Source organism: Lynx canadensis, chromosome X, assembly GCF_007474595.2.
Source record: "Lynx canadensis isolate LIC74 chromosome X, mLynCan4.pri.v2, whole genome shotgun sequence".
In the NCBI taxonomy this organism is placed as follows: Eukaryota; Metazoa; Chordata; class Mammalia; order Carnivora; family Felidae; genus Lynx; species Lynx canadensis.
Window position 1 is genome coordinate 45,618,364 of NC_044321.2, and position 17,857 is coordinate 45,636,220.

Genomic DNA, 17,857 nt, shown 5'->3' on the forward strand with positions numbered 1-17,857 from the left:
ACATTAATGCCCCTACTCTACTCTCAGACCATTTACTGCTTACTAACCATGAAATTAAAATATAACCTCCCAAACAAGGTTCCCTTTTTGAAAAAAATCTCCTTGGGCACCCCTTTTATGTATATGGGAACATGATCTAGTTTCTTAAAGTGCCCTCTCATTTGAAAAATCTAACCTGAAGATAATTCCATATCAAGACATTTCTTTCCCACAGTCTGATAAACATTTAGGCTTTCCTTATGTTCTATGTTACCAATACTATTACCATAGCAGGTGTCTTTGCACAGGTGTGAGTATATCTGGAAGATCAACAGCCATTTTGTCTATTTGGCTTATTCTACTGTCCCCTAGACACCCTTATGTAGACAAACCACAGATACCTTTCAAATTACACATTTTCTCTTCAAGCCATTTCTTCTAACATAAAAGGAATAGAAAAACATAAAACAAGAAACATCGGAATCCTTGATTTTGTTTTTATTTTCCAAAGATCCATTTCTACCTTTAAAAAATCTCTTCAACTCACCCATTTTTTTCCCCAACAACTTCACCAATATCCTGTATTACCTAGATTGCTATCTACATCGATTCCTAATTGGTCTGACTCCAAATCTTGCGTTTTGCAGTCTTTACACTGCAGAACAAGTGATTTTCTGCAAACAAATTAACAAATGGCATAAACTCACTCCCTGTAATGAGCCCGATAGCTCTGCATCATGGGGAAAAGCCTAGCTTCTTTAACGTTGTCTAAGAGGCCTCTGCCTCTCAACATTGGGCTAACATGTGCAGGTTCCTAGCAAACTGTCTGACACATTTGTATCCAAATGATGACAGTATCAAATCTTAAACAGACTAGAAATATTACCTCTTTAATCAGCTCAGACTGGCCCACAGTGTAGCTGTAGTTGGCAATCAGGGTAGCGATACCAACATAGGACCTCACCAACTCTGCCAGAAGACGAAGAATAGTGGAGGTGGGCATTAAAGGTTTGCTGCCCTTGCCCTTCTGCTTGCCTTCCTCAGAGGCTCGGTCCCCTTCTTTATCTTTCTTCCCATCACGAGACTCTTCTGGAGTTGATGCTGTTGAGAAAGAGTCAAACACTGGTTCAATTTCACACTGAAATACTGGCAAACATCAAGCCTTATGTGGAAAGAGAATACTACTTCTATTCCACTTTAGGTCACTGATACAAATGGAATGTCCTCCTCATAATGCAGTGGAAGGACACATAGGATGACAGGTCTCAGATATAATCTGTAGATATGGTGCAGCAGGGAGGCTTTGCCCAACTGTTCACATATCTTCTGCCATTTCCCTTCTTTTATACATAATTTTGCACTCCAGAAATACTGTACTAAGAGTTCTCCAAAGACGCCTTATGTACCCCCTTTTACCTTTCCTTCCCACATGTCTCCCTGGCACACATTTACTTATCTAACTTAATTCAAATTCTGATCTCCTCCATAAATACTTTCCTGTCTCATCCAGGAATACAGAGACATAGCGGGTACATGTGCCCACTGTACCTTATCCCAGCATGCCTCCATTCCAGCAGTTATATTAAGTATGGTATCTCCTTGGTTAGATCTCAAAGATCTTTCCTATCCAAGAAGCAGCAGCTCTTGGAAGGTATCCTTAGAATTGTTTCCGTGTGACATTTCTCTAATTGTTGACTAAGTAGCCAATGGGCTCTGGTAACACTGCTAGAATCCACCATGCAAGGTTTATGGCTAGAATTGTGTCACTGGCACCAAAGCTCTATACGCCAGCATAAAACCCACCATAAGAAATATATGTGGTGGTTTAAAGAGTAGATCTAAAAGATCTCACCACAGCAACCATTACTTTGTTAGGTAAGTCACAGTTCTACTAATTTTAGCATAGAGAAATCCTTTACTTACAGAACATGGAGCTCACCCTTGAGAAAAGTTCACTTAGACAAGTAAATGTGACAATTATGCCTGTATTCCCATATCCCCTGCCCAGGACACCCAGTTTCTTTGTTCTCTCAAGGAAGTAAGAACAAAAGAGGGAGAAAAGTAAACCATTACCTTCTCCTTGGGATGTCCCAGATGTGGAAGTCTCAGTGGAGGTACCATCTGCAGCAAAGACCTGACTCTATGGAGGAAGAATACCCCTGAGCCATTATTAATTTCAGAGACAGTTGTCTCTAAATGGTAGGAACCCTTCCCAGGGTACTCATTACGAATGCTACAGACTCTCTTTGGCTGATCTTTTAACCATCTTCACTCTGTACATACTATAATCTGTGGGAAGCTATCATTATAAACAGTGACTGGAAGATTGGGGGCACATACAAGAGACAATGAGAATGAAAAATGAATTTCATATTTCCAATCCAAAGAGAGAAAAATCCCAGGGATACCCCAAATTTATCTTCATTCTTAGGCAACAGATAATTTACAGATACATCAAAATTAATACCTTTGAAATTTCCCTGGCATAACCTTAAACATGGAGAACACATAGGTATCAGAAAGCGAGAAGGAAGACAGGAGGTTGGAGTTGACTTACATTAATGGAAAAACCTGACTGTGCATCAAAGTCACTGCCCTGACGAGTAAGTGACCGGTACTGCTGGTATACATCATCACCCATGTCTTGCAGGAGCTGGCCAACCTCTTGGGTCATACCCCCAGGTTTAGGATCAGATTTCTCTGCTAGAAAAACAAAAACAAAACAAAACTCATTAATAACTATGCAATGCTAATGCCTATTTGGCAGCTTGGTCAATTTCACTTCACTTACTATGACTATTTACATAGTGATGTGGCTAGACTTTCACTTAAGAGGAGAAACGTAGTTATGACCAAGAGAGCATGGTTGAAAGCCTCATTCTTTTACTAACTAGTTTTGTGACCACAAGCAATTTACTTATTTTTCTCACTTTCCTCAGCTTCACAACTAAGCTTAAATGAACATACTTGGTATTATACCTAGTGCAACAGAGATCAATAAATGGTTACCCTAGCTATATAAGCTAAATTATTTTGGGGGGTGGGGCTGATATGTGAGGTAGAATAAAGGTTCTATGGTTGTAGAAGCAAGAAGCTCTATATGGATCAAAGTGCTCAATAGATGAAAAGCACCAAAGACTCATATTTTGACTTAATTAAAGATTATATTCACCAATTTTTGGCAATTCTGTGGGACCTATCAATTAAGTATGTCCTAAATAAAATCCTGAAGGATATGACTGGAATGCAATCTTAAGTTCCATTTAATTCACTCATGACTTTACCAGTACTTACAAGCAGCACCTTAACTAGGAATAAAGGTAGATTGAGATGGTGGTCTCAAAGGTCAGGAAGCCTAATCACACCTTCTAATACTGATTCCAGTTTTTTTGGAAACAAAGATGTTTTAGCAACAAAGAGAATGAAAACATTAGAGACTTTTTGGTATAAATTTTCCTGCCCACAAGATGCCATTATCTCTTTAATCTTTGTTCATTCTTCCCCCTGTATGGGATAGACTCTCATATGTCAGCATTCTCATTCTTATCATTCAAGACTTATTTCAGAAACTACTTGTTCTAAGAAACCTTCCTATAGGTCACCCCCACAAGGTCAGATGCCTTGCTTTAAGACTCACCCCTACCTTGCCATCTGTCATAATGTATGACCATTGGTTTTTTCAGAGAAGTGCACATGGGCACACAAGGAGTGCTCACTATGCCGTAAGTTGGTTGAGAGATCCAGGCAAAGTGCCCGGCCTCCTGAGGTAGACTAGATACATACCTTCCTCTGGAGCATGGTATGCAGCCAGGGCATTCAGCATATCATAGATCACTTCCTTGATGGTATCAGGAATGACAGGCAGAGGTGAGGGCTTCAAAGGGGTCGTCTTCACTAGCTGTACAGCATTAGGACCTTTAATTCTAAGATTCTCAAATTCATCATCTGAAGCTAAGCCAAGGTCAGACAGAGAAAAATCAGTCAACAGTGAACCAGTACCTATACTTGATTACTGATAAAGACTCATAACCAGTACCTATACTTGATTACTAATAAAGACTCAGAAGGGGGTTTGTATAAACACACATGCTTGGGACAAAGGCCATTTCCAAACAACGTTCAAGTAGCCTACTAGGAAATCTAGCTTTTACTTTCCCTAAATCCCACAGAATTTATTACAGCAGTACCAAATAGTAAAAAGAGTATAGGCTTTGCAGTTGGGGGAGACTTGGTTTTGAAATCCGGTTCTGTTACAGGATCATTGGCCAGATTACTTCAACAAACCTTAATTTTCTCACTCCTAAAATTATTCTTTTTTCATTCCTAAAATTTGAGGATTAAATGAGATCATACAGGAGACATGCCCAGCACAGGAGGTCAGGCACGTATCTGGGGGCTTCCAAAAATAATTAGCTCCCTTCCCAACATTTTATTAAAAAACAAAACAAAACAAAACAAAACACAACTCTCCCTCCACAACCCTACAGAAAAGTTGAAAGGTTAGTAAAGCACCCATACGCTTTTCATCTAGATCCTAAAATCAAAGATATTTTTCTACATAACCATAATACCATTATTAACACCCAAGGCATTTAACAGATATAATAATCTAATATACAGTATTCAAATTTCTCCAAATCTCTTTACCTGGGTCCAGAGTCCCATCATGGTTGGTAGTTCTTTCTAGTTTCATCATCTAGGAGAACCTTGAATTTTTTTCCCTTTATGACATTAATATTTTTGTAGAGTGCAGGTGAGCTGTCTTATAGAATGTCTCAAAATTTGCATTTAATTGCTTCCTCATAATTATACATGGGCCAAACATTTTGGGCAAGAACACACTGATGATACAGTGTACTTCCTACTGTACCATGTGAGTCACATGTCCACTTGTCCCTCAATTACCACTTTATCTGTAAACCATTCACACTCTGTTGTCACACTAAGACAAATTCTTTGAGGGCAAGGACTAGACCAAATGAGTCCTTGGTGTTTCTGGCAGGGATTACCACAGGGCAAGTAAGATAGACAGATAGACACAAGAAATACTGAAGTACCTCTGAACTGGCCCACATGTCCCAACACTTGCTTAAGGAAGCTTTCCAAATTATCTCTGGGGTTATACTAGGCCATAGACTTCAATGTCTCAAAGGCCAGAAGAAGGGGAGAAACTCACCAGTTCCTGAGCCTCGAGGGGCTGGAAGGGCAATGCGGATACAGCAGTTGGCTACTTCAGTGAAAATGTCTGGATTGCGGCATGCAGCTGGCCCCAGGACACGAAGGATATAATTGATCTCCCGAGAACCAAGGCTGCCAGATACAACACCAGAGGTAGTGCTACCAGCTCCACTTGTAGCTGCTGAGCGAACCACCTAGTAAAGAAAGGAAGAAGCAATGTGGATTAATGACCACTTTCTAAAACTCCAATTGCATTCAAGGAAGAGTTACCAAGGATTAAAATACTATCCAAACTCTGCCTCAAGACACTGGATGATAGTTTTAGGTTTTTGGGAAAAGATGCACTTGGGTCTTTTAAGTCCCATTCCTTCCTGATTCAAAATATGTGGCTTATAAAAAGTTACAGGATTCAGCACATCCCAAAACTATCAATTATTATAACAGATGGCATGTTATCTTTATAGAAACTGGGAAATGTATCTAGACCACTGATCATCTAAATTATAGCCCTCACATGTAAGTGCCAGCTCCTAGCCTTCCCAAATGCTGTCCCAATTTTAAACCAGAATGGTTCAAACTCTAAAAATATGCAATACCAATATCCACTCAGTGTTTAAGAACGAAATTAAACGTTTCTTTATGCCTCAAAGTCAATCATCAGTCTTAGACACAGGAAATACTGAACTATTTACAGATGGCTTGCTCTGAAACTATAGGGCTTAGACATTATGCTTTTGGTCTTCACAAAAGGACTCATTAATCAATAGAAAATACAAGAAGGTATAAAGAAAATAACTACCGTATTTTCCATTATCATTCCTTTGTGAACTATGTTCACAAACATCTTTTGGAACCTTAATGCTTTCCTTACCAAATCAGTCATCTCTTTAGTTGAACATATTAACCCCAATATCTTGCCTGTAAAGCTATAATCCTAAACTCTCATTTTTTAAATACTGAAAAGTCTAATTTCACTATAAAGAATGTGCTGTAATTTAGTTATCCAGTCCTCTGCTGGACATTAGATCTCCAGTTTCTTCTATAGTGAACATTTTTGTATATGTACCTTGGCATACTTGACTTTAATTATCAAATAAATTCCTAGTCATAGAATTTCTAGGTCAAAGAATATCTCAAACTGACAGTACCAAATTGCCCTCCAATGTGGCTGCACCAATTTCCACTCCTACCAAAAAAGTAAGAGTATGCCTGGTTGTCCATACCCATACCTTCAATGGATATTATCAAGCATTTACATTTTGCCAACTTGATACATTAAAAGTGCCACTGATCTTCCTTTGCTCCTCATAATCCTAAATACAATTAAGCTTAGAAAGCTCTTATCCAACAAGAACCTGTATTTTCCAGGCATTAAATTTTTTAAAAATGTTTATTAATTTATTGTGAGAGCGAGTGAGCAGGGGAGGGGCAGAGAGAGAGAGAGAGAGAGAGACAGACAGAATCCCAAGCAGGCTCCACAACTGCTAGCACAGAGCCTGACGTGGCGCCTAAACCCACAAACCATGAGATCATGACCTGCGCTGAAATCAAGAGTTAGACGCTTAACCGACTTAGTCACCTGGGCGCCCCCTTAGCATTTAAAAAAAATTGAAGTTTTATTTATTTTGAGAGAGAGAGACTGAGCAGGGGAGAGGCAAAGAGAGGGAGAAAGAGAGAACCCCAAGCAGGCTCCACACTGTCAGCACAGAGCCCAATGCAGGGCTTTAAATCACAAACCATAAGATCATGACCTGAGCGGAAATCAAGAGTCAGATGCGAGCCAACCCCAGTGTCCCTTCCTAGCATTTTTTAAGTTGTATAAACGTTAAACGTTTTAAGTATTTTGTTTTTAAGTCAGAATTCTATCTGTATGTAGCTGTTTCTTCCCTGTTGGGCTGTCTCTTGCCCTGGATCAGTATATATGCTGTTTTTAATAGTGCTCCTTCTTTTGATTTTGCTCATGTCAGATGAAATCAAATAGGCTGGGTGAATGAATGCAAGATGTATACTCATACACACAGAAGTATAAAGTGGTTCCACCTTTTGGCAAGCAAGTTAAAAAATACTCATACGTTTTCATCCAATTTCTAGGAATCTCTGAGAAAAATCTTAAACATGACAAAACCATGCACAAAAATGCAAACTGCAACACTAATTATAAATGTGGGAAACAGTGTCCCAAGAGAGGAAAATGGAAGTCCAATAACATTCACGTGATGACTGTTGACAAAGAATTAATAGGAGGAAATAAGACATTTGTCCTCCCTACTTCTCCCCTTTGAGGTCTTATGTTGATGTTACAAAATTTTTTTCATGTTTTTAAAAATTTATTTTTGAGAGAGAATGTGCGTTGAGTGGGGAAAGGGAAGAGAGAAAAGGGGACAGAGGATGTGAAGCAGGCTCTGTGCTGACAGCAGGCAGCCTGATGCAGGGCTGGAACTTACGAACTGCAAGATCATGACCTGAGCCACCCATGTGCCCCATAAACATTTTTCTCTTTTCTAATTACTTTGTCATTTTTTCCACTGCTTTGTGTTTCCTAAAATAAACATATAAACATCTTAATTTTCCAATCTGCACAACGGGTATCTGCAAATGCTTATTAAAGTGTCTGGCCTATTATAATATTCCCAAAACTTTACTACTTTTACAACTCCAAAATACAATGTTTGGAAAATGTGCTCACAGGTGAATACATGAGAAATACTCCTATAAGGGAATCAACTTTAAGACATATACTTGGTGAAAGGTATCCCAGTTCCTCATTAACAGTTTTTGGTTCAAAAAACCTATACTGCCAAAGACTTTATAGGTAAGATTTATTACTGTAGTAAATGTTAAGGACAGAAAATGTTATTTTCTAGTTAAAAAAAATCATTCAATGGGACAATCTTCCATATGTAAGCAAGCACTTGAGCACACAGCTGGGAAAGTTTGCTGGACAAAACATATAGTCTACGTATCCAGTTATATACCCTATGAAAAACCAGAAGTGTATCTGAGATCAAGGAGAACAAAGGTATGATATAAAGCTAAACCAGCTTCTGACATCAAAAAGACTCACCTTTTCCATGGTATGACGGAGGGTGCAGGGATCCTCAATGATATGTCTTAAAAGAAGGGTGACCAGGGGGGTAAACCCATTGAAGCCTGAACTCTGGGTCAAATTCAAGATCATGCGGGTACTCTTTAGCTCTGCAAACATCATGGCGTATTTGTGGTCTCGGGTGAGCCTCAGGCAGAGACGAAGGGTGGCATGCAAAGTGTCTGGGTCTACAGGGACTCCTAGCATGCTCACACAGGCCCGGATTAAAACAGTCACCATATCCTCTGTCAGGCCCTGGATCAGGATCTCCCCAATTTTTGTTTCTTCCAGGCTCGTCTCCTTTTCAGTATTTGTACTCTCTAGGGCCAAAGGAGTATCTACAAATGAGAAAGTAAGAGTTCAGAAGTTTAATTTGACATTTCCTTCCATATCTCTCCCGCATAGCTAGGTCAAGCACTTGGGTTTGTTTCTATTAAAAAATATACCAAACACCAATTCTAGGACCAGATAAAAGGACATATAAAAGGGACTGTGTATCTTTAAGTCACCAAGCAATATGATGGGTAAGAAATCACTCATGATAAAATTGGCCAAAACTTAAGCCATAAAGGCACATGAAGCTTTATGTAACACTCCTTGAAAGATTCAAAACTGAAGGTCCATACCACTGGGTTTATTTTCTTTACGTTTGATATCCATTTCTTTGCTTTCTTCCAGCGTCTTCTCTAGTTCCTGTCCATTGCTATTTTTTGAGTTTTTATTCAGCCGTGGTACCCTCAGGAGAGTCAGCATCACAGGGCGCCGATTCCCTGTTTCCTCATTAACCTAGAAATTCAAGAAGACAAAAAACAGCTCTACAAAAGAAAAGGAAACTATAAGAGGGGCTGGAACTCCCAGGTAAAATGCTGCAATAGGAAGGAACCCTGGCAACTTTTCCCATCCTTATCACCTACAGAGAGAAAGCCTGAAGGTCCCCCAAAGTAAAGCAGCATACACAAGGCCCTATAACAAACTGGAAACTTTCCAATAGAGTATATACCATCCCTAACACTTAAAATCATTTCTGGTTGGAACAGTATCAAATTGCCACAAACAACAGACTCACGGTCTAACTAATGACTTTAGGAAGACTCCATTCTCTGTCAGCTATACCAAATTTAGTAGTGGTAATAGCGCTTCTTATAACACATGTCAGGACGTCTGGTTCAGGAAGAAGCAAACCAAAAGGCATACTCAGCATCTTCCCTCTTTTCAAAGAAGTTTACAGCACCGAGTGAGCACGTACCTGCACCATTGTAGTGAACTGGACAGTGTATCTTCTTCGGCCTGCAGTGAAACGCACACTCGTCTCTCCAGATTTCCAGGCAGAATCAATAGTGCTATTGTTGCTTGCACTGTAACTACACCAACGCCCAGAGCGGTCATCAAACCAGCGCCAGTTGTTGTTGTTGGACTGTAGATACTAAATACAAAAACAAAAAATTTCTTTGTATTTCCTACAAGTTTGGTTGTTAGAAGAAACAGTAACTGTTCACTACTAAAGCTAACCAGGAAAAAGAAAGAATACTGTGAACATTTAGTAAAATTTTGAGAACCAAGAGAAGTTTTTTGTATACATTACCAAGAGAAGTTTTTTGTATACATTAATTCTCACATTCCTGATCCCTTCCATAAGCATAAAGACCTCTACACCCTTGTCCTGCAATCCTCTGCTTTTCTTTTGTTTCCAACTGTTTTCCACAAATAGGAAACACTAGTTCAAATGTGCAGGAACCAAATTTCTGTTTCTGAGAAGGCACTAAGATAATGTGGCCTATATAATTTTTGTATAAAAAGCACTTGGCTTTTGTAGGAATTGCTGCACACTCAGTCCTTCATATAGAAGCCACTCTCTCCTCTGGAGATAGCACACTCCTTTAACATTTTCTTCCAGGTAAGTTCTAGGGTCCTTCACCCAGAAGCTCCATAAAAAAATAATTCTAACTCGCCATTCAGAAGAAAAATATAGCTACTGAGATCCCTCAAGAGATTTAGGTCTTGATCAGGCAGCTTTCCATTCATTCTTTACTACTCTACCATATTCTCTTCTGGTCTATTCTTACCTCAAGAGGCTAAGCAGTTTTGTCAACTATGTATTATATACCTTAGTCATTTGGGCTCTCCTTTTTGAAGAGATGGCTGTCTTCTCATAGAAATCTATCAGGAGCAACACGGGGGTGATCCACCTAAAAAAGAAAGAAATGATTTACTTTGGGCAAGCCAGAAAACCTGTACAATATGGGAAAACTTATCGTGATTTTATTAGGCACCTCATCTATTTTCAAACCACAAAAGGTACACAAGATTTGCCCCATACATGCTCTAGAAAAGTGCTTGATTTAGGGCCTGAGCTATAGGGCCCAAGTTTGAGAGGAACAGAAATGAAACCAGGTGAGATACAAGATCACTCACTTCGGGGTCTGGACCTCTTTTTGCTCCTTGGCGGCCTGTAGGCAGGGTTGAACCACTTCCAAGAGTTTGATTAGGACATTAAGGATGCCACTAGATTCAACGACCCAGGCACAAGGTAGCTTCAACTCCTAATTGGCCAAAGAAAAATAAATAAATACAACTTCTATTCACCATTAAGGATTGGCACAGTATAGAAAAACACAAAGCTGAACACTAAGAGAACTGCTGAATTAAAATTCCACCTCTACCACCTACTAGCTGTGTGATCTGATATGTTACTTAAATTCTCTAGGCCTTCAGTGTTTAGACCCTCAGGGATCATAGGAAGTAATAATTTCTACTTCGAATGTTAACTGTGGGGATTAAATGAAGTGTGTGTGTGTATACTCGTTCACCCTAATGCCCAACGCATTGCCTGGCACATTAGTATGTACTTATACAGAAGCTGTTATTAGGATCATTAATATCATTATCATTAAGGATTACCATCTAGGAAATATAATCTTAATTATGTTGAAGTTGAAAAGCTTCTGATTTACAGAAAACCTTTATATTCTTTCCAGGAAGATGGAATAATTAAACATAGCAACAGTTAGTTAGTAGTTCCCCTACAGGTGCTACACTATAAAGTAGTTCCTTTATAGGGGCTGCACTGGAAGTAATTTAAATGTCCAATAGGCAATTACTTAAACTAGGAGACATCCAAAAGATGGAATGTATACATGACATGGAAAATATTCATAATACTGAGAGAACAAAATACAAATTTTCTTTTTTAAAATGGTCTGATCCTAATTATTTTAAATGCATAAAAAAGGACTAGAAAAAAATTAAAGACTATTACTTGTGATTTTTAAAAGGGGGGGGGGAGATTCATGAGTGATTTACGTCTGCATTATAATGTTATTGGGGACCCTGCATTCAGTACTACTTTGCAATCCTTCCCAAAAGTTATTTATTCACAAGTGCTATAATAAGAATTACCACGTCCATCAAAAAAGGAAAACCCCAAGACTGTAAACACACAATTTGACACATACACTGGACTTAATCTCCTGAGTTCTTGTAAAGGGTTTACTCCGTTAAGTTCAGGTTTTACTGTTAAGCCTGACCTACAAATGAAGAGTCACTTGTTCAAGGTCAGTTGCCTCCTAATTCCTATGTAGGATGAAACAAGAACATGTCCTGGCCATTCTCTTGCTTAAAATAATCTGTTGATTGACCAAGTATGAAGGAAGAATCAGATTCTATCTGATGCCCATCATCCAATTTCCACATTTGACCCCACCTTTTGTCTACCAGTTAGGTTTCCTCAGAGAGGCCAAACTATCCCACAACTGTACTGGGATAGTCATTCTAAAAACCTTATAACTACCACCCCCCAAATCCTCTAAGACATGATTCAATTAATTAACACTTGTTCTGAGAAGCTCTTCCCTCATTAGCCAGAAGTGATACATTTGCCCTCCTCCTGAATTCAGAGAAAATTCTTTATACTATTCATGTGGCACAGAACACTGCATACTGTACTTAATTATATGTCTTATAGCCTATCGGACACTGTGGGCTCATGAAATGAAGAGATCATGTCTTACAATTCTACCTTCTTAAAGGTCTCAAATGGTAGGTGTTTTATAGTTCTTTAATGATGAATTACAGGAACCAAAAGATCTAAATCTTACCTCAAAAAGCAGTGTTAAAAGCAAGATTCTAGTAGCTAAATTGGAGGCTTGGGGCAGGGTGGCCATCTGACTGATCCACTCTGACACAGTTTTTGTGTCACTCGTTGTCAGGGGAAGAGCAGCTTTGATCAATACATCAGCAGCTTCCCACACCTAGAAAAGCAGAGAAGTGGCCAAGTCAGGTAACTGTAGATAGAGTATGATAAGGTTTGTCAAAACATCCTTAACCTTATAAAACACTCCCTCCACTCCCAACACATTTGCTGAAAAAGGATGAGTGAATAATAAAACGTTAACTAAAGGGATTTAGTGTATCAAAAGATGCATGCTACGAAAGGAATGCCTCTAAAAAGAGAAGTTTCTTAGGCTAGATTACAAGCCTCAATTTTAACTTAAAGGAAATGAATATTTAAAAAATTTCTGGGTGCCTGGGTGGCTCACTAAGTTAAGTGTCCAACTTTGGCTCAAGTCATGATCTCATGGTCCCTGAGTTAGAGCCCTGCGTCAGGCTCTGTGTGAATATCTCAGAGCCTGGAGCCTGTTTCAGATTCTTTGTCTCCCTCTCTCTCTCTGCCCCTTCCCCGCTTGCACTCTGTCTCTCTCAAAAATAAACATAAAAAAAAATCTAGGGGTGCCTGGGTGACTCAGTTGGTTAAGCATCTGACTTCAGCTCAGGTCCTGATCTCATGGTTCACTGAGTTCGAGTCCCGTGTTCGGCTTTGCATTGACAGCGTGGAGCCTGGAGCCTGCTTTGGATTCTGTCTCTCCCTCCCTCTCTGTCCTTCCCCACTCAGGCATAGTCTCTCTCTCAAAAATAAACAAAAAAAATTAAAAACATTTTTAATTTCTAGTGCATGTAAGTCAACCCCAAAGGTTCTCCAACTTACATTTCCACCAACAATCTTTTACTACAATTGCCCCAGAATTACCATTAAAAACAAAAATAAACCAGAATGTTAGAAATGTTGGTCTTTAGTCTGCATGTTCAATTTCTTACAAATTTGACATAATTGCTGTTTTCTAGGTTTTAGTTTTCTTAAAACCATTTCTATAAGCTCTTAATATAAAAGATAACTAAACCTAGATCCTATCTTGGGAAAAAAGGTTTACCTAGTTCTCCTTTTACTTTTGTGCTATCTCCATACACTAAAATTATTATGTTTACATATATCACTTAAAAAAAATTTTTTTAAGGTTTATTCATTTTTCAGAGACAGAGAGAGACAGAACATGAGGCGGGGAGGGACAGAGAGAGAGGGAGACACAGAATCTGAAGCAGGCTACAGGCTCTGAGCTGTCAGCACAGAGCCTGACACGGGGCTTGAACCCACACACCATGAGATCATGACCTGAGCTGAAGTCAAATGCCTAACTGACTGAGCCACCCAGGCGCCCCACATAAATCACTTTTTGATTTCTTCCTCTGCTCTCTTGACTTAAAAAAATAAACAAAAGAAGATTCCAATGATTTAAAAACATGAACAGTAAAAAAAAAAGGTAAATAGGACTAAGATATTAACTATCTCTTTGTGTGGGGATTCAGGGTTATTTCTTATCCTTTTCATGTAACTAGTACACGTTAATTTCACAATAAAGAAAAACACTTTAAAAGAAGACAAATATCAGGTCACAACTATTAATTAGGATGGGGACTTGTCAAAGTGGTTGCATAGGAGAGGGAAAATAAAACATTTATTCACGGTTAGTCCAAGGGGACTAACTTGGCTCAAGAGTGAGACACATTTGGGATGTTTTGGATGAATTTCAGAGGAGATGCCTAGAAAAAGAAAGCTTTGTTTTTTCCTTGAAAAGGTATTTTTTTTGTTAAGTAGTTTATTCACTTTTTGCAGGGAACACTCAAGAAAGAGCAAGATTACCAGATCTAAAGAATTCAAAGAGAATATATCCATATCAGGCAAAATGCAAAAACAAAACAAAACCCTCCAAGCCCCAAGCCAACAGTTTTATTTAAAAAAATAATAATAAATCAGATTTTGATGGATGGCAGAAAAACCACTTCACACACTCCTTTCTTCTGGCTCCTGGAGAGCTCACCTGATTGACTACTTGCTTCAGAATCATGTCTCGATAGTCAGCTCCATTACGTTTGATTGCGGTCATGATCAGATCACACACCCGGTATACTGTGTCCGGCAGCTCATCAAGAAGGTGAAAGCAGCCTGGCAACATGGTATCTGTGAAAGTGTGGAGCTCATCTTGTTCCAATGGATCAGCATCCTGGAACTTCTCTAGACATTTAGCTTCTTCCTCCTCCTGCTTTTCCCGAGCTTTCCGTTCCTCCTCCTCCTTCCGACAAGCAACTTCCTGGAGGTGGGGAAGGAAGAATGATGGCATATGGGAGAGGCGAAGACAGAGAATACTCTAAAAATGTACTGGCCCTACCATACTGAATACCTACTACCTTTCTCCTCAAGCAGGAGATATGTTCTTAGGCGTGGCAATTATTCATGAGGGCAGCCACAAAGGCTAAGGCAAGACAGGAAAAGCAGAGAAAGACACTTTTAACTCCCAAAGCATTGCAAATTTATTTGCAGCATCCTGTATCACACCCTCCCAAGAAAATCACCTGGAGAAATGGTCCTGCATTCTCTGCCAGTCTAAGTAAACTGAAGCAATTGTTATTTAAGACCAGAGAAGCCAAGATTGGCCTAATTACCAGGTATATTTTGGGTCTCTTATTTGACAGTAAAGGTTAACATTTCATCTGCCTCATTTAGCTTCAGGTCAGTACAATGTAGATCAGTGATGGCAAGGTTGGGATGAATGAATACTCTCACGACTTTTCTTTAGACATTAATTCCACCAATTACATTGCAGTAGTAGCAGAATGTTCATAAAAACAGTAAAGATTAATGTTGTCAGACCCTTTTGGATGTCCTATGTCCTAGTTACCTCAGGTGATTCCGCTCTTTGATCCATTGGGATATCCTGTCCTAGAGACATGGCAATTGCTCTCATCATCTGGTCCTCTTCCGACATACTCAGATCCTACAGAGAAGAAACAGAAAATCCAGCAACAAAACACATAACAACTCACAAGAAATCAGACATCCTGTGCTCAAGCTTTAGAGAAAAAGAGAAGGTGCCCTGAATGCTGCTCTCTAAATTCAAATCCTAGGCTTACCTGGTTGCTACAAAAACAAAGAGGGGAAATCACAATGAAATTAAGCATAGGAAGGGGACTTCAATGTGACTACCTAGTCTGCATTTCAGAAAAGCATTTCTTCTATTGCTTCCTGACTGTGGATACTAAGAGTTCTTCTGCAAAAAAAGTCCAGTAATTTGCATGGCTGGGAGATAGGAAGCTTCTGCTTATTACATTCTAGAACAGTGTTATCACAAAACAAAAATACTGGCATGCAGAAGTCTGAAAATGACAAGTAGTTTATTTTTTTATTTATTTATTTTTTTTGACAAGTAGTTTATAGAAGGGAAGACCAATGATGGAAACACTACAGAAGAAAAAACATAGCAGCAGCCAAACCAATGCCCTAGAAAATTACAACTGCTAAGCCAACTTACTCGAACAACTCCTCCCATGATTGGGGGAGGGTGGGTTAGAAGGTACTCTGTGGCCTGCTCCATGGTACTGGTGTTCAAGAGGGCCTCCATGGCATGTTCCCTTGTGAAGCCCATGTCCATGAGCTACAAAAACAATGCAGGATCTCAGAACCACAATAAAAGAGAAATTCAAATACATTTTTAAAAGGTAGAAACCCCTCCAAGATGAAAACAAGGTTTTCTAACTTCATATGAACTGAGAACAGTAATAAGCTAAGGCAGTTAAGTAAATAAACAATCCTTTCCATTTGGTGCTTCCACAGCATTCAAACATCAGAGCTACACATTGGGGCAGGGAGCCAAGGTGATTCTCAATTCTATCCTCTAAGAAAACGGGGCTAGATGTTTATCACCATGAACAGGATCACTCTAATTCACAGATTGAGATTCATACACAGAAGCAAAAATGGATCCCCACTCTTCTGGAAAACAAACTGGCAACAGAACAAGAGCCTGAGAAACTGACCCAGACATTTTATTACTAGGAAATAATCATGAGATGTACAGAAAGATATGTACAAAAAGAAACTATACACCACTGATTTACAAAATCAAATAAGAGGATTAACATCCAGTAATAAAAGAATGACAGGAAGCTAAAAAATCACCCATTTTCTTAATGACAGCAGTACAATTCTACATACTGTATGATGTTAGACACAAAATCAAGTGATGAAAACCCATCTTTTCTGTTGACATTATGAATGCCTTTAAAAATATTTTGTTATATTTCCAAATTTCTTAAAGTGAGCATTTAATAGTTATATATGTATATTTAAAAGACATATTTGTATTTAAAAAGGACTCTAGACATAAAGAGAGCACACATACACACATAAATTCCCAGAGGAATAGCTAAATGCTCTGTGATACTGAATTGTCAGGATTGTAGAGCCTCCTCAGTCTGCTTCTAGCCTCCAATTTTCAAAATGTGGTTTACATATTTACTTAAAGACAACAAACAAAAGTTTTGTAGATAAGGTTTCAGAGAGCTCTGTTGGAGAATAAATTTGGGTCACGATACCCCTTACCCTTTCCCTCTACAGATTAATGAGAAAGTAGCTGAGAACAGTTTGTGTCCAAAGAACATAGCAGCCACAGCCTATTGAGAATACTGTAAAAAAGTTTTAATACTTAACAACATGCTTGGGAGGACACAAATCTTTTACCTGTTAGGGGCATGAAAATTACACTCCAGCTTTCTCAGGAGAAAAAAGAAATGCTAAGAGGGAACAAATTTAAACATATCTCCTAGCTAAGAGGACCAGGCACTCAGTGGCATGTAAACTTAGAAAACCCACAAGCAGTATACTCTATCAGGTGCAAAGCCTAGGCCCTGGAGTGGGAGGCTAGGACCCTACCTGTTGCAGTTGCTGCTGGTTGACTTGAGGTTCCCGGCGAGAGCCACCTTCTTCTTGCCCTGTGTCCTCTTCTCCTCGAGACCCCTCCTTCTCTTTGCTTAGTCTCTCTCGAATCACAGGTTCTCCTCGGAGAATGTGGCATAGGATGGCCAGCATGGACTCAGCCATTCGCCCACCATATACCTTCAGGGGTTTCCGGTTCCAAAGGTTCTTGATGCAAGTAAAGGCTGCCTAGAAATCATTTGAAAAGCTGCGTGATCATTCTATCTCAATTCAAAGCTACTGGAGGAGTAAGTCAAGAACTTACGGGAAAGTCTTTCCACAAAAGGTCAGTGCCAACAACAAAATCCTTGGTCAGTACTGAGGGGGCATGAAGAAGCACACAGAAGGAGCATTGAACCCAATCTAAAGAACCAATCTCAAGTTTACAGTTCAAATATTTACACCATAGCATATTCTCCAATGGTCTCTATCCCCCTCTTCTGTAAGGCAGCCCTTATCTGGGAGTAGGATCCAATGGTTCTCCAACAATCAAGTTATTTCATTAAGGACCAAAAAGAAGGAGAGCTACCTAATCA

General features: G+C 39.2%; 1 protein-coding gene across 10 annotated transcripts in view; it reads right to left on the bottom strand.

The window, feature by feature from the left end:
* Window positions 1-17,857, bottom strand: part of HUWE1 (HECT, UBA and WWE domain containing E3 ubiquitin protein ligase 1) — a 172,458-nt gene that overhangs the window by 33,872 nt on the left and 120,729 nt on the right. For all 10 annotated transcript variants that reach the window (XM_030306191.1, XM_030306192.1, XM_030306196.2 and 7 more), the window contains 15 exons: window positions 17,280-17,510; window positions 15,880-16,002; window positions 15,250-15,345; window positions 14,392-14,661; window positions 12,337-12,489; window positions 10,655-10,782; window positions 10,347-10,428; window positions 9,489-9,665; window positions 8,869-9,028; window positions 8,222-8,580; window positions 5,156-5,351; window positions 3,763-3,930; window positions 2,537-2,682; window positions 2,053-2,119; window positions 866-1,080 (listed from right to left, as the gene is read on the bottom strand). In XM_030306191.1, coding sequence (XP_030162051.1) covers window positions 866-1,080; window positions 2,053-2,119; window positions 2,537-2,682; window positions 3,763-3,930; window positions 5,156-5,351; window positions 8,222-8,580; window positions 8,869-9,028; window positions 9,489-9,665; window positions 10,347-10,428; window positions 10,655-10,782; window positions 12,337-12,489; window positions 14,392-14,661; window positions 15,250-15,345; window positions 15,880-16,002; window positions 17,280-17,510 — 2,571 coding nt within the window. The remainder of the gene's footprint in view (window positions 1-865; window positions 1,081-2,052; window positions 2,120-2,536; window positions 2,683-3,762; window positions 3,931-5,155; window positions 5,352-8,221; window positions 8,581-8,868; window positions 9,029-9,488; window positions 9,666-10,346; window positions 10,429-10,654; window positions 10,783-12,336; window positions 12,490-14,391; window positions 14,662-15,249; window positions 15,346-15,879; window positions 16,003-17,279; window positions 17,511-17,857) is intronic.